The 22,902-nt window shown below is 37.5% G+C and overlaps 1 protein-coding gene across 1 annotated transcript in view; it reads right to left on the bottom strand.

Moving 5' to 3' along the window:
- LOC148948286 (uncharacterized) overlaps window positions 1–22,902 on the bottom strand; it is a 75,665-nt gene that overhangs the window by 22,976 nt on the left and 29,787 nt on the right. The window contains exon 5 of the mRNA XM_089094267.1: window positions 21,884–21,964. Coding sequence (XP_088950393.1) covers window positions 21,884–21,964 — 81 coding nt within the window. The remainder of the gene's footprint in view (window positions 1–21,883; window positions 21,965–22,902) is intronic.

Below are 22,902 nucleotides of genomic sequence, written 5' to 3'. Positions count from 1 at the left end.
TCTTCCATTTCAACGAAAGAAATTCAAAATGAACTTTGAAAAATCAAGAAAATGTAACTGTGACAAGGTAAACCACAACCAAACACTACTGAAATATTCCAACTCTTGCATTTCAACGAAAGAAATTCAAAATGAACTTTGAAAAATCAAGAAAATGTAACTGTGACAAGGTAAACCACAACCAAACACTACTGAAATATTCCAACTCTTGCATTTCAACGAAAGAAATTCAAAATGAACTTTGAAAAATCAAGAAAATGTAACTGTGACAAGGTAAACCACAACCAAACACTACTGAAATATTCCAACTCTTGCATTTCAACGAAAGAAATTCAAAATGAACTTTGAAAAATCAAGAAAATGTAACTGTGACAAGGTAAACCACAACCAAACACTACTGAAATATTCCAACTCTTGCATTTCAACGAAAGAAATTCAAAATGAACTTTGAAAAATCAAGAAAATGTAACTGTGACAAGGTAAACCACAACCAAACACTACTGAAATATTCCAACTCTTGCATTTCAACGAAAGAAATTCAAAATGAACTTTGAAAAATCAAGAAAATGTAACTGTGACAAGGTAAACCACAACCAAACACTACTGAAATATTCCAACTCTTGCATTTCAACGAAAGAAATTCAAAATGAACTTTGAAAAATCAAGAAAATGTAACTGTGACAAGGTAAACCACAACCAAACACTACTGAAATATTCCAACTCTTGCATTTCAACGAAAGAAATTCAAAATGAACTTTGAAAAATCAAGAAAATGTAACTGTGACAAGGTAAACCACAACCAAACACTACTGAAATATTCCAACTCTTGCATTTCAACGAAAGAAATTCAAAATGAACTTTGAAAAATCAAGAAAATGTAACTGTGACAAGGTAAACCACAACCAAACACTACTGAAATATTCCAACTCTTGCATTTCAACGAAAGAAATTCAAAATGAACTTTGAAAAATCAAGAAAATGTAACTGTGACAAGGTAAACCACAACCAAACACTACTGAAATATTCCAACTCTTGCATTTCAACGAAAGAAATTCAAAATGAACTTTGAAAAATCAAGAAAATGTAACTGTGACAAGGTAAACCACAACCAAACACTACTGAAATATTCCAACTCTTGCATTTCAACGAAAGAAATTCAAAATGAACTTTGAAAAATCAAGAAAATGTAACTGTGACAAGGTAAACCACAACCAAACACTACTGAAATATTCCAACTCTTGCATTTCAGCGAAAGAAATTCAAAATGAACTTTGAAAAATCAAGAAAATGTAACTGTGACAAGGTAAACCACATCCAAACGCTACTGAAATATTCCAACTCTTGCATTTCAACGAAAGAAATTCAAAATGAACTTTGAAAAATCAAGAAAATGTAACTGTGACAAGGTAAACCACAACCAAACACTACTGAAATATTCCAACTCTTGCATTTCAACGAAAGAAATTCAAAATGAACTTTGAAAAATCAAGAAAATGTAACTGTGACAAGGTAAACCACAACCAAACACTACTGAAATATTCCAACTCTTGCATTTCAACGAAAGAAATTCAAAATGAACTTTGAAAAATCAAGAAAATGTAACTGTGACAAGGTAAACCACAACCAAACACTACTGAAATATTCCAACTCTTGCATTTCAACGAAAGAAATTCAAAATGAACTTTGAAAAATCAAGAAAATGTAACTGTGACAAGGTAAACCACAACCAAACACTACTGAAATATTCCAACTCTTGCATTTCAACGAAAGAAATTCAAAATGAACTTTGAAAAATCAAGAAAATGTAACTGTGACAAGGTAAACCACAACCAAACACTACTGAAATATTCCAACTCTTGCATTTCAACGAATGAAATTAAAAATGAAGTTTTAAAAATGAAGAGAATGTAACTCTGACAAGGTAAACCACCACAAAACACTACTGAAATATTCCAACTCTTGCATGTCAACGAAAGAAATTCAAAATGAACTTTGAATAATCAAGAAAATGTAAATGTGAAAAGGTAAAACACAACAATACACTACTTAAATATTCCAACTCTTGCATTTCAATGAAACAAAATTCAAAATGAACTTTCAAAAATCAAGAAAATATAACTGTGATAAGGTAAAACACAACCACACACTTCTAATCTATTCCAACTCTTGATTTTCAATGAAAGATATTCAAACTGAAAATTGAAAAATCTTGATAATTTAATTTTGACAAGGTAAACCATAATGAAACACTAGTGAAATATTCCAACTCTTGTATTTCAACGAAAGAAATTCAAAATGAACTTTGAAAAATCAAGAAAATGTAACTGTGACAAGGTAAACCACAACCAAACACTACTGAAATATTCCAACTCTTGCATTTCAACGAAAGAAATTCAAAATGAACTTTGAAAAATCAAGAAAATGTAACTGTGACAAGGTAAACCACAATCAAACACTACTGAAATATTCCAACTCTTGCTTTTCACTGTAAGAAATTCAAAATAAACTTTGAAAAATCAAGAAAATGTAACTGTGACAAGGTAAACCACTATCATACACTACTGAACTATTCCATCTCTTGCATTTCAACGAAAGAAAATCAAAATGAACTTTGAAAAATCAAGAAAATGTAACTGTGACAAGGTAAATCCTAACCAAACAACACTTAAATATTCCAACTCTTGTATTTCAGCGAAAGAAATTCAGAATGAAGTTTAAAGATTCAAAACAATGTATATATGACTAGGAAAACCCCTAACAAACACTAAACAACTAATAAAAAAAAAGCATGTCTAGGAGAGAAATTAAAAATGAACTTTGTATAATTAATAAAATTTAGATGTGACAAGGTAAACCAGAACAATACACTACTGAAATATTCCAACTCTTGAATTTAAACGAAAGAAATTCAAAATGAACTTTGAAAAATCAAGAAAATGTAACTGTGACAAGGTAAACCACAACCAAACACTACTGAACTATTCCAACTCTTGCTTTTCAGCGAAAGAAATTCAAAATGAACTTTTAAAAATCAAGAAAATGTAACTGTGACAAGGTGAACCACAACCAGACACTACTGAAATATTCCAACTCTTGCATTTCAACGAAAGAAATTCAAAATGAACTTTTAAAAATCAAGAAAATGTAATTGTGACAAGGTAAACCACAACCAAACACTACTGAAATATTAAACTCTTACATTTCAACGAAAGAAATTAAAAATTAAAATATAAATATAAATAAAAATTAAATTTTAAAATTTAAACAATAAAAAAAATATGATTAAATATAACAACTATTTCATTTCAACTAAAGAAATTAAAAATGAAATTTTTAAATTCAATAAAATGTAACTGTGAAACTGTAAAACTGAGTCTCTCAATCCTCGTAAAGCTCTTTAAAAAGATACAAAAACTACTTATTTAACATAAAAATTTCGTTTTTAATGACCACCAAGTAAATAAAAACCACAAGTAATCCGGCAACTTAGTCTCACAATCCCCTTAAAGATCTTTTAAAAGATACAAAAACTAATTATTTAAAACAAAAATTTCGTTTTTAGTGACCATCAAGTAAAGAAAAACCACACGGAATCCGGCAACTGAGTCTCTCAATCCCCTTAAAGCTCTTTTAAAAGATACAAAAACTACTTATTTAACACAAATATTTCGTTTTTAATGACCACCAAGTAAAGGAAAACCACACGGAATCCGGCAACTGAGTCTCTCAATCCCCGTAAAGGTCTTTTAAAAGATACAAAAACTACTTATTTAACACAAAAATTTCTTTCTTAATGACCAACAAGTAAAGAAAAACCACACGGAATCCGGCAACTGAGTCTCTCAATCTCCGTAAAGCTCTTTTAAAAGATACAAAAACTACTTATTTAACAAAAAAATTTCGTTTTTAATTACCACCAAGTAAAGGAAAACCACACGGAATTAGGCAACTGAGTCTCTCAAACCCTGTAAAGCTCTTTTAAAAGATACAAAAACTACTTATTTAACACATAAAAAAACTAATTATTTAACACAAAAATTTAGTTTTTAATGACCATCAAGTAAATAAAAACCACAAGGAATCCGGCAACTGAGTCTCTCAATCCCCGTAAAGCTCTTTTAAAAGATACAAAAACTACTTATTTAACACAAAAATTTCGTTTTTAATGACCACCAAGTAAAGGAAAACCACACGGAATTAGGAAACTGAGTCTCTCAAACCCTTTAAAGCTCTTTTAAAAGATACAAAAACTACTTATTTAACAAAAAAATTTCGTTTTTAATGACCATCAAGTAAAGAAAAACCACACGGAATCCGGCAACTGAGTCTCTCAATCCCCGTAAAGCTCTTTTAAAAGATACAAAAACTAATTATTTAACACAAAAAAATTCCTTTTTTTATGACTACCAAGTAAAGAAAAACCACATGGAATCCGGCAACTGAGGCTCTCACTCCCCGTAAATCTCTTTTAAAAGATACAAAAACTACTTATTTAACACAAAAATTTCGTTTTTAATGATTACCAAGTAAAGAAAAATAACAAGGAATCAGGAAACTGAGTCTATCAAACACCATAAAGTTCAATTAAAAGATACAGAAAAACTACTGATTTAACACAAAAAATTCGTTTTGAATGACCATCAAGTAAAGAAAAATCACACGGAATTAGGCAACTGAGTCTCTCAAACCCTGTAAAGCTCTTTTAAAATATAAAACACCTAAAAAAATACTAATTAAAAATCAAATGTAATTATGCAACTTAGTCTCTCAATCCCCGTAAAGCACTTTTAATATATATAAAAACTACGTTTTTAACACAAAAATTTCGTTTTTAATGACTACCAAGTAAAATAAAAACCCATGGAATTATGCGACTGACTCTCTCAATCAACGTCAAACTCTTTTAAATGATACAAAACTACTGATTTAGAATAAAATTTTCGTTTTTAATTAACCACACTTAAAGAAAAATAACACGGAAATAGGCAACTGAGTCTCTCAATCCCCGTAAAGCTCTTTTAAAAGATAAAAAAACTACTTATTTAACACACAAATTTCGTTTTTAATTACCAACAAGTAAAGGAAAAACACACTGAAGTAGGCAACAGATTATCTCACAAAACTTAAAGCTCTTTTAATATATAAAACAACTACTTATTTAACACAAAAATTTCGTTTTTAATGACCATCAAGTAAAGAAAAATCACACGGAATTAGGCAACTGAGTCTCTCAAACCTCTTAAAGCTCTTTTAAAAGATATAAAAACTACTTATTTAAAACAAAAATTTCGTTTTTAATGACCATCAAGTAAAGAAAAATCACACTGAATTAGTCAACTGAGTCTCTCAAACCCCTTAAAGCTCTTTTAAAAGATATAAAAACTACTTATTTTAACACAAAATAAAAACAAGCAAATAACATGGGAAGTCCTAGACTAGCAATCAAAGCACAGAGGTATTTTTACTTAACACATTTTAAAATTAAATAAAGTATTAGTATAGTAAACCATTTTTTCATACTTTATTTAACTTTTACGCTGTATTAAACATATGAAGTTTAAGCCACTTACATTAATTTATATACCCTACTCGTTTAATATCTCGGCTAAGGTGTAATGACCTGTTTACCTACCAGAAAAACCGGAAGGAACATAAGGGCTCAGAATTCAATAGAAGGACTATACTCATAATGATATTAATTCCTGGAATTCTCAGCAATTCAAGATTCAAGCTTTATATTAATAATATTTTGCCCCAGGTTTGTAATTATAAAAAATATGAAACTCTATCTTATTACATTTTGTTCTCAGTAAAACACAAATAACACAGTTTTCATTCAGCGCTCGTCTGATGAACATCGCCTCGGGGAGCGTTGCTTTCAAGTGAAATACGAAATAGAATTTAGACTCTTGTGATAATATCTCTGGACTGTTATTGATTATTGATCGTGATTTGGATTACTGAAGCAGGAATACGTAAGCAGTGTGTATATGTCTTGAAATTTAAATCTGTAATAGAGGATTTTTATTTATATATTTTTCGTACGGATAACCTTGAAACCAGATACTTAACTATGCAATTGGTATTTATTGTGACGTTTCGGAAATAAGTATGAATCATTTCTCTGAATGAAAATCTGTTTTCATTTAGCGTTGCTTGCAAGTGAAATACGAAATAGAATTTAGACTCTTGTGATAATATCTCTGGACTGTTATTTATATATGATTATTGATCGTGATTTGGATTATTGAAGCAGGAATACGTAAGCAGTGTGCGGGAAGATTGAAATTTTTTGAAAAATGAATAACTCAAACGGAGCGACTATAGCTTTAACTGAGGCTATGCCTGAGGGTACAGCCAGTGCTCAGTTTTTACGGGAAATTAGTTTCAAGCCAGATCTGATACCCCGATTAACTGAGGCTACTGAAAAGACTTTGCCGGACGTTTTAGTAAAGGTTACATCAGTTGAAAGCCAGTTTTCTTCTTTGAACCAAAAACTATCTGAAAATATCAAAGCTTGTGAAGATATGAGAGGAGAAATTGAGATGCTTTGGAAGAATGTACGAGCAGCTACCATCTGGGATGCCAAATGGACATTTTTAGGGACTTTTGGACACTTTTTCACTCTGAAGGACACCGGGACACTATTAGATCAAAAAAAGCAGTCTTTTGAAATAAAGGACACTTTTTAGACATTTTTCCGAGTCAAATGTCTTTATTTTCTTCTTTTTTTTTACTTTTTTTTAATTTGTACTTTACTTTTAAGCTTTTGTAACGGCTTGTGGATTTTTCTTAGATGTTTTTGTGCCCTGCGCAAGCACCATTTATCAACCGAATAGGACCTAAAGTCTTAACCAATGTGGTATGCTAGAACTATCAAATCCATCTTTTTCTTCTATCCTACGGTTGACGTTTGTCATCAAGTCGGTCAACTTCAAGGACCTACCTACTGCTGGTGGCAAAGTCACCAAGGCCACTGAGAAGGCATGAAAGAGGAAGTGAATGGCCATTCCCTGCTGGCACGTTCCGCGTAAATCCCTTTGGCGTGTGGCCGTGTGCATATGGCTGACATTATAAGCCTTCTGAAGCCTATTACTGATTCTAAGTGGGAGCAAAGGGGTAGTTAAGCCTGGAAATTTTCACGGCGGTGGTGGGCATCCAGGCAATGAGGCTTGACTCTCCGTTCCAAGGCTGCATAGGAAGTCCGCTAGCGCACCTCAAGGTGGTGAATGGGTGTAAACATCACCGAGCTCCACGCCGAGCAAGGTGATGGCCAACGCGCTTTGGGTGACCACAAGACTGGAGACCTTGTGATGTACCTTATCTCCAAGAAACGCTCAATAATAATGACAAATATGATGATTAAAAGTTTGGCTACGGCATCCCCGGTATTATGCAATGCGACGAGAATGGCGTCCTCGTCGAAAAGTATGCTAGCTACCGTCCTATCAAGAAGACAAGGCCTGAATATCGGCTGCTGTAACCTGTGCTCGATTAAATGTTCATTGACACAATTTTTTGTAGCTGATAAATATTATCTTTATAACTGGTAATCTGTCTGTTTCTGACACGAGACTAAATGGACATAACATCTTCGCCATTGAATTCTCGGATGGGAAGGCGGTCTTTATTTTAGATCGAAACCTTTAGATGGATCTGGCCGGGCAGGAGTAGGTATCCTGTTATCCCCCAAAGCAATCACTGGGCTCATCGAATATGAGCCTGTGTCTGAGAGAATCGTACGGGCAAGAGTTAAAGATCGCACGAACAATCTGACTATCCTTAGCGTTTACGCCCCAATAAGAGATGCCACTGAACAGCAAAAAGATCAGTTTTTCGGTGACCTACAGACAGTCATTGATAAGATTCCCCGGAATCTTAGCTTCCCCGGAGGCAACCTCAATGCCAGAATCGATAGAAAGCTGAATAACTTGGAACAGGCGATCGACAGGCACGGCCTCGGAGACCGGTGCAGAAATGGAAACAGGTTTTTGCTGTTTGCAATGCAGAACAATCTCGCAGTGGCTAACACCTGGTTTAGGCACAAATCGTGTCTTACGTATGCACGGAAATTTCGTGATGGAAGAGTAAAGGCCCAAATAGATTATCTTCTTGTATCCCGATGATAGAAATCCATGGTGTTGAACTCAAGAGTGCGCAGAGGTGCTGACACAGAATCACAAAATGGATCTGACCACTTCTTGCTGAAGACAAGGCTAAATTACAGACTTAGCTCAAGGAAGACTACTATGCCGAACCAGAAAATAGACGTGTTGAAGCTGAAAGTATATGAGTACCGGGTAGCGTTTGTCCTTGAACGCTGAAACCGAATCGTTGTCCTTCAAGATGACACCGAGGAGGCAACCCTGACTGATCAGTGCCCCAACTGTCCCAAGATAAAGATTGACAAGAAATGGAGAAAACTCAAGGACCCCATCAATGAAGTTGCCTCAAACATACTTGGGTTTGTAAAGACACTTAAACTCTGCCAAGAAAAAAGAAATGACCAACAAGAAATCCCCCACATACAAAGCGCTACGACAAGAATGTCACAAATCGGGAAGAGCTGACAAAAAAGCCTACTGGTCTAATATTCCCAGTGATATGGAAAGAGCAGCATAACGGAGCGATACACGAAAACTCTATCAGATACTTGGAGAATGCACCGGGAAGAAGAAGCAAACTACCATCCTCTCGCTAAAGGTGAAAGATGGGAAAATACTCACAAGCAGCGAGGAGCATATCGAAAGATGGCGTACTCACTTCCAAGAGCTATCGAGACCAGAACACAATAGTAATCGAAAGCAACCACTTACTGCACTGCGGAACCCCCCACAAAACCAGGCTTATGAAATGTATGTACGGACCCACCCTCCAGGGATGAAGTAATTAAGGCAATCCATGTTTTGAAAAACCATAAAAGCCCAGGAATAGTTGGAATTCCTGCGGAGCTACTGAAAGCTCTGTAGGTGGTGATGGATAAACTTCATAGCGTGATAACTGAAGGCTGGGACAATGAATACATCCCAGATGACTGGAAGACCTCAATAATTGTCCCTATCTTCAAAAAAGGAGACCTAATGGACTGCAAAAACTACCAAGGTATATCCCCTATCCCCATTGCTGCCAAGCTGTTTGCAGTAATACCTTTAAATAGATTCAGAGACACCCGAAACAAACGAACGGGACTTAACCAAGCAGGATTCAGGCCGGGCATGGGTTGCTGTGACCAGATTTTAAGCCTGTGACAACTCCTTGAACACCGGTTTAAACACCAGCAGGAAACAATCCAAATCTTCATAGACTTCATTACCGCGTTTGATTCGCTCCATTGTGATGCAATATGGGAAGCAATGAGAGAGGACGGTGTTCCTGAGAAGATCATCAATCTGCTCAAGGCATACTATGCTGGAACAAAGGCCCGGTTAAGAGTCGATGGCGATCTTTCAGATCTGATCCTGATCAAGGAAGGTGTACGTCAAGGCTGTGTCCTTTCACCATCTTTGTTCAACTTTGTCATCGATTGGATCCTCAGGGCCCTGGACAAGTGTAAAGGCGCTGCAGTGAGACCGTCCTTCTCCGTCACAGATCTTGACTATGCTAACGATGTGGAAATGCTTGCTGAATCTGTTGCAGAAGCCCAGGCTATGATAAATGACATGACAGTCAAGGAACTCTCGACTGGTCTCCAAATGAGCCTACCAAAAACAAAATCCATGCAAACAGATGGGATGGATGAAACCCCTGTTGCCCTAAATGGTAATCAGATAGAGGACGTCCATTCGTTCAAATACCTCGGATTGATGGTAAACCTTGCCGGCAAATCTTCAGAAGAAATCCAGAGCTGCATAACGTCAGACTGGAGTGTCTTCCTTCAACTACGGAAACATGGAAGCAGACCGAAATATCGCCACGCACAAAGCTCCGAGTGTATGAAGCTATGGTTCTCTCTGTCCTCCTCTATGGATGTGAAACATGGTCACTTAAAGTAGCCGAAGCGTTGAGCTTGAATATATTCAACCACAAACGCCTGTGCTATGTCCTGGGTATCCACCTCTCAGATAGAATCTAGAATGAAGAAGTAAGGAGAAGATGTGGGGATCGCCCACTTGTCTCTGATATTGTTAAGCACAGGAGACTGAGAAGGTTTGGCCACACAATGCGCAGACCAGATGACCATATAAGCAAAATATGTCTCAAATGTCTACCACTTCCGGCATGGAAGAAGAGGACAAGAGGCTTAAAGAAGACCTGGCTAGCAATAGGTAAGTCGGATGTGGAGCCAATCAGAGGATTCCGAAAATACGGCCGTCGCTGGGATCGCCAGTGGCTTGAAATGGTGGAGCCTGCCACTCTCGAGCGAAACCTATGGAAGGAGACAAGTTGTCATCTGCTGGGTGCCACGATGAGTCTGGTTACGGCTTTAACGTGCAACAAGTACAAATAAGCACAAGGTTGTTATTATACTGCTGTCATAGAAAGAAAGGAGTTTCGCAGAAAAGCTGTGTTGCGGCTCAATTTTCTTTATAGCCCTTAGCAAATATTTCTGTTTTATATTCTATACTTCAAGCTATGATTTTTTGTCTAACGCTTGTCGCCAGTTTCTATCGAGTATAACTCAAGGGAATTTATTTCAATCGGCCTTGTCTTCTCACTTTTTTAGTTCTCGAAAACTTCATTTTTTCTCCGGGCTAATTCTAAATGTTCAGAAAACGACAAGATAGAGTTGTTAAATGATTTTAACCTCTTGACCAACCAGTTGACTGAGTGGTTAAGGAGATTGACGTATTCTGTTGAACTTTAAAACCATGTAGGTCAAAATAGACATTTCGTTGCTACAGCCGTTTGGACCTTGTCGCACCCAAAGATCCTTATAGCTACCAAAGATCAACGACTCGCATCTTTTTCGCATAACTTATGAAAATGCCAAAGTTAAAATGAATCTCTATGATTGGTTCTTTACTTTTCGAATAAGATAGGTAGCGGTATTGATAAGCAATATAAAATTTCGCTCTGTTGACATTCTAATGACGATTTTTTTATGCCATATCTTCAAATTGAACTAGTACTAAACTTAATTTATTGGTAGCGCTAATGACAAAGATGGAGATACTTACAGAACTCATGCAGGTAACAGACCGCGAGGTAGCAGAACTAAGAAGGACGAATTTTACAGATTTCTTGGCACTTATTTCACAGGTTTTGAAAATTCATAGCGGCAACCCTGTATATTGGCTAGTTTTCAAGAGGGACACTAAAAGTGTCCATTTTTGGCTGATTTGGACACTTTTGTCCTTAAGAGTTTTGGTAACCCAGGCTACCATGCGGGCTGACGCATTTGATGAAGAACTGAGAAGATGCAATGTTATCCTATATAATTTTGAACCTATTTATTCTGCTATGTTTATGCTGAAGCAAGAAATAATCATGGTTATGAATAAGTGCATACCAGACCTAAATCTAAACCGTTGTGACGTCAAAGGCGTGTTCAGAATGCGTGCAGGACCAATCTTTTAGAAGATAAAGTCTTGAACTGTTGAATTCCGCGGGATGATTCTTAAGTCTAATCCTCTTTTGAAGAGGAATGGGTTGTTAGCTGCCCCTGATTATAGTGCCAGGCAAAGCGAATCTCGTAAAAAACCTTAAACCGGTCTTAGAGTACGCTTTGTCGAAACACCATCAGGCAAGGCTTAGGGGTGAAAAGTTTTACATCGACGGCAGAGTGTTTGTTTATGACTTTCCTTCGGAATGTGCTAAGGAAGTAACCACCAGCTCCAATGAAGTGAACAAACAGGGGCCTCCTCGAAACAGGTTAGTAGAAACAAGAGAAGTCGAACTAGCTAAAGAACCGGCTAGCAAAAAAACGGACATTTCCGTCGCTGGCAGAAAGGTGTCTGAAAGCTCTGAGAGTGATAGTCAAGCCGAGAGTGATATCGAGACGGTGATCGAATTTAATATACTTGATCCGAAACCGAATTTCTCGAAAAGGGCTCCGCGTCCTGTCCGGAATTCTTCAATAGCTACGAAAAATACTGAAAACGAAAAGCCTGGGAGGTTATAAGCCCGGACGAACAAAATCGTATTGATGCCCGTAATGTTGCAAGAAAGGACTCTAGATCTGGCAGCGGAAGAGCTAACTACAGAGGTCAGTCGAGGAGCACTAGAGCTGCGTCATCAAAAGATTATTAGAGACTTTCATGCTTACCTGATGAGCCAGAAACGCCCTTTGTCCTGCCGACAAATGACCAGCTTGTTCTAAGTGAATAGGGACAGTGTGGCCATGTTCACCCTATGCGAGTAATCATATGGAATGTCCAGGGTGTGAGAAATAAGGTTGAACAAGTACTGAAGGACCTAGGTGGTGTTGATATTATTTCTCTTGTGGAGTCGTGGCATAGTGACGATACAGTGTCTTATTTTGAAGGATACTGGGTAGAAAATGTGGCTCTTAAGCCAGCAAATAATATGAGATATTATGGAGGTATTTTGTTTTTAATTAAGCAAGGTCGTTTCCGTAAACATTCTCGAATTTCTAGTGTATCGGAGAATATTATATGGGTTCGGATTCATCTTGTTAGTGGTAAAAGTTTGATTTTAGGTGCCGTATATATTGCCCCCCAGAATAGTTCGCATGTAGTAGAAGTGACATGGGATTTATTAGAGGAGGAGCTTAGGCAATTGCGATCACGTTTTGATAAGGATTATTTTTTGGTGGTGGGGGACTTTAATGCTTATACGGGAATATGTAAGGAGATTAATCAAGTTTCACTTGTTGATACGCCGGACCTGATACCTGATATTTGTAAGACATCTAGAAGGAGCGAAGATATTGAAAGAAGGGTTAATTGTTAGGGTAAAAGACTTCTGAAACTGTGTTCAGACAATGCATTAGTGATTGGAAATGGAAGATTTGGGAAGGAGGGTGGGTTTACCTGTCTGTCGGGGACAAACCCTAGTGTAATCAATTATGTTTTGTTTGGTATTGAACTCGTGGCCCTGACAGTTGATGTTGAGGTTCTTAGGGTCCTAGGCTCTGATCACTTACCAGTTGAGATTAAGCTTTGCCTAGGAAGAGGAGTTCCAAGGAATAAAAAAGGTGATAGTCCTACTAGGAGGATAACAATGGATCTTTGTTATTGAGGGAAGTTTTTAAAGAGTGAATGGAGTAAAGAGGAGCTGGAGTTGATGAATAAGGAGCTTTTGAGGCCTGAAATAATTGAGAAAGTTGAGAGTCTGTATGATGAAACAAGAGACATAGATGAAATTTTGGAAGATTGGGGTTTTGTGATTTATGAGTGTGCTTGTGCGTCAGAAAAACCAAATATAAAAATGAAAAATAGCTTTTTTGATGAAGAATGTTATTCCTTTAAAAAGAAGTTGGAGGAGTTATTAGGTTTGGTAAATGCTTACTGTGTAGATAAACACAGACAGAGCTTGTTTTTTCGGTGTATGGAAAGGAGAAGAGAATACAATAGACTAAAATGGAGGAAAAAAAAAGAGAAAATTAAAGTGGAAGAGTCAGAGATAGAGAAGGCTTAAATGGTAGCGGATACCAAGCAATTTTGGTCAGGAGCAAGGCAGGAGAATGTACAAGGAAAACGCTAACTAAAAATCACCGAAGTTGATACTTGGCCTAGTTTTCTTGAGAGTATAGATGGAGATTCTAGTGGCCTTGACAGTGATGATTCAGGTATTACTCCAAAATTTCCCCTGAAAGAAAAAGATTATGAGTTAGTGACGGAGGTAGGCTAACCTCAGAAAAAGTTAGGACTGTAGCTAAGAAGATGAAGGGAGGATCAGGACCAGGAATAGATGATTTACCAGCAGTTTTGTTAAAGAGGTTTCTTGATGTTTTCTTGATAGTTTTAGTGAATATTTTTAATAGAATTATAAGTAGTGTTGTATGGCCTTCCCTATGGAAAGTATCGATTATGGTACCTCTATTTAAGAAAGGTAGTCCTAGTGATCATGATAGCTATAGGTTGATAGCATTAGCGCCTGCACTAATAAAATTTTAGAAAAGATTTTGGACAATCGGTTAAATGAATGGTTGAAGGGTTAAGGGGTAATTAAAGAGGAGCAGGGGGGTTTCAGGAAACGGTATAGTACGTCGGATAGAGAGCATTTGTTTTAAGTGCACTTATAGAGAAGTATGGATCAGGTAGAAAAAAGCTGTATTTTGCGTTTCTAGACTTAAGAAAGGCGTTCGACAATGTAGATAGAGCTCTCCTTGAAAAGTGTTAAGAGATGTAGGTCTACCTTTAAGTTTTATTCGTTTATTTGTTGGTATGTATTCTGGGACTAAGTCTATGGTCAGGGTTGCAGGTTCAGGATTTTCCAGGATATTTGACCTTAAGAAAGGAGTGAAGCAGGGCAGCGCCATGTCCCCGAGACTGTTCGGTTTTTTTTAATGATATGGTGGAGTTTCTGGAAGAAAAATGGGCTACAAAGCTGTGTCTTGGAAAAATTAATTTTTCGGTGTTATTATTTGCGGATGACACTGCATTGGTGGCGAAGTCGGCAAGGGAGCTTCATATGCTAATGGATTGAATTGACGAATATTTAGAAATGAAACAGTTACAGCTGAAAGTTATGATAACTATAGTGGTTGTTTTCAGTAAAAGGAATGAAAAAATAGATAATATATTTGTATTTGGAGGACAACAATTAGAAGTAGTTGAAAAAATGAAGTATCTTGGTTATATCTTCCAAAGTAATGGTGGATGAAGTTAACATATTAAAGAAGTGTTAAATAGGGGAAGAGCTGCAACATTTTCACTTTTCAGGAATAAAATTAGTGGAATAAAGAATTTGTCTTTGCATAAGAGGGTTTTTTCATCTAAGATTATGCCGATTCTACATTATGGGGCAGAGATCTGGGGACATGAGAACGCTGCCCAGTTAGAAAGCGTTCAGCTAGGTTATTTTAAGAGATTGTACGGGTTGCATAGAATGACCCATACCCAGTTTCTTAAAGGAGACCTCGGACTGTGGTCTCTTCAAAGTTATAGGACAGTCCAAATGATAAAATTTTGGCTAAGGATTGTACAGTTACCCAGTGACAGGTTACTGAAGGCTGCATATGATGAGTTACCTCAGCTACATGGGAAAAGATCTTGGCCTTTTGAAGTTAAAGAGGTATTGGATAAGACAGGTTTTTCTTTCGCATGGAATGAGGGCCTTGGACCAACTAGTCAATAATTAAAGGTGGACAAGGAAATTAAGAGGGTGTTGGAGGACCAGACGATACAGAAATGGGGCGAGAAGATTCAGAATTCGGAAACTTTAAGATATTATAATGAGGTTAAGATAATTCATGGTCAGGAATTTTACTTAAAGTTAAATGTACCGTCTTAACACGTTGAATATTGGATGCAACTACGATCTATTTGGCTTGTGATTCATTCGAGATTGAAAGTTTTTGAGAGGAGGAAAAGTATCCCGGACGGCATGTTTGCTTGTCCTCTTTGCCAGAAAGAGGAGGAGGATTTGGAGCATTGTCTGAGTCGTTGTCGAGGTCTTTTGGGGGTAAGGGAAAATTTATTTGGGAATGATGGAATGCTGCTTCCTGATGCCTTGAAAAGTACGTCGTCACAATTTATTTTTCAAGTGGGAAGATATCTTGATGAGGATTTTGCAAAAAGAAGAGAGTAGTTTTTATTTTATTTTTATTTTTTTCTTTATTATTGTGACGAGTGCTGTAATTTATTAATCTTGTATGTTATTTGTGTACATGGCCACATTTTGGTTTGAAATACACGTTATCTTATCTTAGTTAGCTATACGTTTGGGGGGAGGGAGTAGCCAAACTTCTGTTTGTATTAATTTATGTTTGCTTCAGTTTAGACTCAAGCATCCAAAATGAAAAAAAAACTGTAAAGAAGAGAAAATGAGGATAAAACAGCTAGTGAAAAATATAACAAAAACGTGCAGTTATTTCGGTCGAGACTTCCGCTCGACCGTCTTCTGCTCCAAATAAAAAATACTGACAAAAGTCCACATGACAATATAAAAAATCAAACCTTAAACCAACGCTAAATCTAAAAAAAAGACCCTTTCAGTGTTATGGTGAAAGGGCAACTAAATAAAAAATACAAAAGTGAATGGCAATCCAAACTTTCATTTATGTAAAGATTTTTTAAAGGTTAATCGCTTCCCAGGTACGGTATTAACAGAGATGAGTTTCAAAAATATGAAAACGATCAGAATTAACAAGTTGATTGTAAGTGGGGCTTAGAATAGTTTCGCCAGTATCACAGGTAACGCAATAGCGCTGCCTAAGTAAAGAACGATGTTGGCACAAAGCATTATTTTTTTTATTGGGTTTTAGACCAGGGCACTTCGTATCGAAGGAGTCATCATAGAAACTTCGAAAAGGGCTCATTCGATTGGAAATTGGGAGGGCTTGTGCCCTTTATAATAGTCGAAAGCGATTGAAGGAAAACTAACACCCCAATCCAATCAAAATTTTGAGTTTTTGTTCAACGTAGTTGGAAGGTCTGGAATTATGTCTTTGAAGATGACACTCCCACCAGAGCCCTCAGGGCAAGGGTTGTAAATTATGCCCTGGGGTATATAATGTTTTTTTTTTATAGAAAGCATTGTCGTAGAAACTTCAAAAAGGGCTCATTTGATTGGAAACTGAAAGGGCTAGTGCCCTTTTTAACGGTCGAAAGTGATTGGACGGCAACTAACCCCCCTCTCACGCCAACCATTTCCCCAAACGCATCCAATCAAAATTTTGAGATAGCCATTTTGTTCAACGTAGATGAAGGTTTTGGAAATTATGTCTTTGAGAATGACACTCCCCCTACAGCCCTCAAGGTAAGGGTGGTAAGTTATACCCTGGGGGCACATTATATTTTCATAGAAAGCGCTCTCATAGAAACTTTAAAAAGGGCTTAATTTATTGGAAATTGAAAGGGCTATTGCTCTTTTTAATAGTCGAAAGTGATTAGAGGGCAACTACCCCCCCCTCTCACCCCGACCATTTCCCCAAACACATCCAATCAAAATTTTGAGATAGCCATATTGTTCAACGTAGTTGAAAGTTCTAGAAATTAGGTCTTTGAGGATGACAACACTCCCACAGCCGTCAGGGCAAGAGTTATAAGTTATGCCCTGGGGGCATATAAGGTTATAGAAAGCATTTTCGTAAAAACTTCTAAAAGGGCTCATTCGATAGGAAAGAGAAATGGCTAGTTCTCTTTTTAATAATTGAAAGTGAGTGGAGGGCAACTAACCCCACTCACGCCCACCGTTTCCCCAAACACATCCAATCAAAATTTTGAGAGAGCCATTTTGTTCAACGTAGTTGAAAGGTTCGGAAATGATGTCTTTAAGGATGATACTCCCCACACAGCCTTCAGGGCAAGGGTTGTGAGTTTTACCCTGGGGTATATAAGGATCTTGTAGAAAGTGTTGTCGTAAAAACTTCAAAAAGGGCTCATTTTATTGGAAATTGAAAGGGCTGGTGTCTTTTTTAATGGTTAAAAGTGATTGGAGTGCAAATAACATCCCTCTCATGCCCACCATGTCCCGAAACACATCCAATCAAAATTTTGAGACAGCCATTTTGTCCAACGCAGTTGAAAGGTCCGGAAATAATGTCTTTGAGGGTGACAACCCCCCCCCCCCCCCACCTACAGCCCCCAGAGCAGGGGTTGTAAATTATGACCTTGGGACATATAAAGTTTTTATAGACAGTTTTCCCGTAGAAACTTCAAAAGGGCCCATTCAATTGGGAATTGAGAGGGCTAATGCCTTTATTAATAGTCAAAATAAAATCGGAGAGCGAATGCCCCCCCATGCCCATGATTTTCCCAAGCACTTTCGATCAACATTTAGATATAGCCATTTTTTGAACGTATTTGAAGGGTCCAAAACCTGTGTCTTCAAGAATGATAACCCCCCACAACCCTCAGGGCTAAGGCCGTAAGTTATGCCCTGGGGGCATATAAGGTTTTTTTTAGAAAGCGAGCAGTAATACATCTATTGATACAGAACCTACAAGCCTGGAGCATGATTATGTGTGCAGTTTCAACGGTAAATGCCTTACCACGGGCAGGCATCTATTACTACAGACGGTACATCCCTTACCAGACATGTTTCTGTGTCAACACCCATTTTCTGGACCAATCAGAGATGTTTCTTCTAACGGGACTCCATATACGGTAACTTGATTAGCATAGTAATCGGATCCAAGTATAAGGAGTGATTTTCATTGTAGTTCATATTAGTAGGAGAATTGAATTCAGAGAGAAAACAGTTTATTATTATTTGACACACAATAGAGTTGCAAAGGTGCTGTCACCTTCCTGTGCAGCCACAATTGCTCTGTTCCTCCACCTTTGAACATAACTCTATTGCAAGCACAGAAAAGTTGGTTTCTGGTGTCACCACTTGGGTATGTTTTAATAATGTGCAGTTAGGAAGCTAGATCTGATTGTGCTCATCATTTTTTCTCTTTTCTCTCCCATTATCTTATTCTGTTTCACATTCTAAATTCAAACCTCTCATCTAGGTCAAAAACAAAAAATATAACTGATGACGTCATCGAATACGAAAATTAGGTGATATCTCCTTTGGCGCACAAAATTTTCGTTGCGCCCGGCTATATTTGTTTTCAGCACTCAATTCTGCCTCTGATAAATTCCTCAAACCTTCTACAGCTCGTTGAAGCGTGTGATGTTAGAATTTCGTTGGCTGGGTCCCTGACTATTATGAGCTTGTTGTTGAAGTCCCAACACGCGAGGAAAAAGTACTAGACCTAGCGATATCTTTACCAATATTGAGGAGTTCTATAATCCCCCCTACACTCTCCCCGCTATTGGTATAAGTGACCACCTTACTGTAATATGGAAGCCTAGCAGAAAACCCCCTGACAGATCCCAGTCAGTGGTGAAATACCGCCCACAAACTCAAGAACAACTCCAGATTTACCGAGAGTGGCTAGCTAGGAAAAACTGGTCGAAAGTCCTTACTATGAAGAACAGCAACAATATGATGCAAGAGGTCACTGCTCAGCTTTTCTATGAAAATAAAGTAATATTTCCCGAAAAGACAATCCTAGTCAAGTAACAATATGGGCCATGGGTAACTAATGAGATTAAGGATCGAATCAAATCTAGAAATGAGCTTTATAAGTTGGGATATGAAGATGAGGCTAAAAAATGGCGCAATGTCATATGTCTCAAAATAAAGAAATATAAAAAGGAATTTGGTGCTCAAGTGGTTACCAAGCTATGGAAGTCTAACCCCTCTAGATTCCACCAGAAGGTCCAGGAGATTATGCGACGGACTCGAAAGCAGCTGACAATCTACGGCTCTGATGGTGAACCTCTGAGCGCTGATATGATCAACACACATTTTTCAAATATTTGTTGCACACGCCCACCTCTTGACGAGCTACCTGAAAATGGACCCATTGAACAAATTTCGATCATTCGCCCCCATGAAGTTTGCGAGAAGCTCAAACGCCTGGACCTCAGGAAGAGTAATTACCCTCTAGAAATTCCTATAGAGTTGATAGCTCATTGCTCTGAGGAGCTTAGTCCTATTTTGGCTACCTGTTCCAATCAATGTCTAATAGATGGTACATTCCCGGATTGCTTCAAGACAGCCTATATAACTCCCATTCCTAAAATAAAAAAACCCTCTCACCTAACGATTTATGCCCGATTTCAAAAACCCCGTGCCTTTCCAAAGTGTTTAAGGACTTTATCTGTGAATATTTATATGGAGATCTTGCAGCTAATTTAGACCCTCGGCAATTTGGTTTCAGGCCTGGACATAATACTACCCACTATCTTGTATGTCTTCTTGACGATCTGATGAAACATCTCGAGAAGGAAGAGTCATACGCAGAAATCCTTCTCAGCGATATAGTAAAGGCGTTTGACAGCATCCAATTCCTGATAGCTATTAACCGAGCTAAAGAAATGGGCGCTCGACAGTTTCTTGCGAAAATGGTTGCAAGCTTCCTGCACAATCGAAACCAATGTGTTTCACTCACGCAGGATGAAGCATCCAAATTCAAATAAATATGGCGCGGAGCACCCCAAGAGACAAAATTAGGACCACTGATCTTTTTGATTGTTTTTAACCCTGTCCTAGTACATATAAAAAGTCGCTACAAGTTTGCTGACGACCTGTCAAGCATATCATTCCACACCTTAGCGAGTCTAGCAGAGGAAATCACCACCTCATCAATATTTTCCCAGCTAAAGCATAATCTTGAAGATGTAATGCATACAGTTACTGAAACCAAGAGCCATATTCTACGTGTTAGCTTTTTAAAATCTTCAATTCAGTCCCAAGAAGACACTGAACTTACAACTAAAGATGAAATCAAAATCCTAAGAGTAATTTTCAAAAGCAACCTGAAATGGGATCCAAATATAGAGTCTATCCTCCAAAAGGCTTCCCTATGCCTAAAATCCTTTGCTTACCTAACGCGGTTCAATATCCAAATTTCCAGTATGCGCAGTCTATACTGTATGTATGTCCGATCGCAAACCGAGTATGCTTGTCCCGTTTGGCACCCAGGTCTAACGGCTATCCAAACCGAAAAGCTTGAAAATATTCAGAAGCGGGCGTGCCTAATAATGCTTAGGGCAAATTATACATCTTATGAGGACAGCCTGCAGAAACTGAGGCTTCAGAAACTATCTGAAAGGCGCCACGATCTCACGATGCGTTTCGGAAAAAAAAAATGCCTAAGTTCTGATGTCCATCGCGAAATATTACCGGATTTCCAGGAATCACAGACCAGTCGAGCAAAAACACGTAGAGGAGCCCTCACTTCGCCGTTCCAACTCCTTTGTCCCCCAACCCGAAAGGCATCAAAAAGGTACCTATCATCGTTTGTTCCATACTTCGTGAACCACTATAATGAGGAGCTAGTTGAAAAGGAAATCTATAAACAGTTGTGAAAAAGTTTATTTATTTTTACATTTATTTATCTGATCTCGTGTGTTATATTTTCTTGTTGTTTGATGTCCGCTGCTAGCTTTAAGCTATTATGGAAATTAAGAGTTATTATTATTATTATTAATATATCATCGACTTATTATGTTGATTCTAAATATTTAAGATTTCTTAAGCTTAGTTTTACCCATACAAGGTTAAAGAAACTCTTAAGATTTGCCTGATTTTTTAATGAGGGAGGAAACACCCAATTGAAGTGAGATTCGGCGTATCAGAAAACCTTACTGTAGAGGTTTCAATTCCTTATCTGCAAAAGTGTTGAATTTTGTATTAATTGACAGATTAAAAATCACGGATGCGTGTTAATTTGTTGTTGTTTTTTTCTAGGGGCAATCGTATCGAATCAACGGTCCTAGAACATTGGGAGAGGGCTCATTTGAACAAAAACTAAAATCTCTGGGGTTCATTTTATTTGATCGAAAGATCGACCGGCTACTAGCCTTCCTACCACTTTCTTTTTTTTTCAAAAAATTGCTTGATAGAAAGTTTGAGATAGCTATTTTGTTTAGCTTAGTTGAAAGGTTCCAAACTATACCTTTAGATTAAACATGACCAAAGCAGCCCCTGAGGATAGGTCTGGGGATGAAAGTATGCTAGGGATAATGAGTATAATGTACGATCTACGAAAACCAGTTTTATAGGCACAAAGACAACTAACGGGTGACAGAATGCATTGGACTTGTATAACTTGGGATATATATTTACACATTAGGGGGGGGGGGGGTGGGCAAGCTTAGGTTAATTTACCTCCACACCCCCTAATGTACACATATACAGCCCTAATTATAAACGAAAGTACTACGTTTTCATCATATTTTGGCTTATTTCACTAGGATTAACATAACTTTACTTCTTGGGTGTGTTCTTAAAAAATAGAAATGGGTTTTGGGATTACCTGGGATATCACGGGCTCTCTGTTGATGGGGGACCTCATCACTTGAGGTAGAACTTTCACTTAAGTGTAATTCGACTCCAGCTGCAAAAGTAAAAAGCTTAAGTAGTCTATGCTATAAGATTTCGGGTATACCAATCTTTAGGTGGTTTCGGTATATGTTATAAGTTCTTGTTTGGCATCTGACCTGCGAACATCTGTTTATTTATAAGCCGGATTAAATTTGAAATAAATTACAGTGGCCAGTTTCACGATAAATAAAATAATAAATAATATCAATGGACATTCACCATTGGATATTTTTACTTACTCAGGTGTTGTATTATCGTGCTGTCTTTTTAACTTAATTTAGCTTATAGTCAAGGACCCATGATAAAGAAAGATCGCTAAAAAATAATTACCAGGTTCAAAGAGCTGAATAAGGTTTGAATATGGAATCTAGGGCAGAAACAAGCGCTGAAAACAAATATCTGGTAGCGCATTCAAAATTCCTTGTGCCAGTGGCACAAAGGGCGTATCTGCAGAAATAGGAAAATAACAGCTTAGGTATATTTTTATTCTGTGGAGTTTTTTGAGCATTTTGCCTGGTAGAATATCTCTCCCTGAGCTCAATTCCAGATGCAATTCCACTAATGAGGTATTTCAAGAGTAGAGGGGGAGTATTATCTCTCTACTCTACTTTCCACATTTACCTTGCTTTAATTTGCACTTGCAACCATTAAGAATTTAATAGTTCTTCAACTGATCGACATTGGCGTGACATAGCTATACTCTGTGCAGTACTAAGTATTTTTGCAAGTTCTCTCCCCCCGCCCTAACTCCGCCGGTGTGACCCAGATCTTTCCGCACTCGGACACCCTCTTTGCGCTACACTTATGCACCTAGCGGAAATTTCACGGCAGCACTACCTAGCAATGCGATCTCATTACACGAACGTCAATATCATCACTTTGTTGATAATCGAAGATTTTAAAGCAAACAAAGGACTGACTAAATTTTAAGTGCAATAGATGATATTTGGT

Source organism: Artemia sp. Qi Xiang Cuo, chromosome 9 (assembly GCF_049724085.1).
Source record: "Artemia sp. Qi Xiang Cuo chromosome 9, ASM4972408v1, whole genome shotgun sequence".
NCBI classification, from domain to species: domain Eukaryota; kingdom Metazoa; phylum Arthropoda; class Branchiopoda; order Anostraca; family Artemiidae; genus Artemia; species Artemia sp. Qi Xiang Cuo.
Note: the sequence above shows the minus strand (reverse complement) of the source record. Positions and strands in the feature narration are given on the sequence as shown.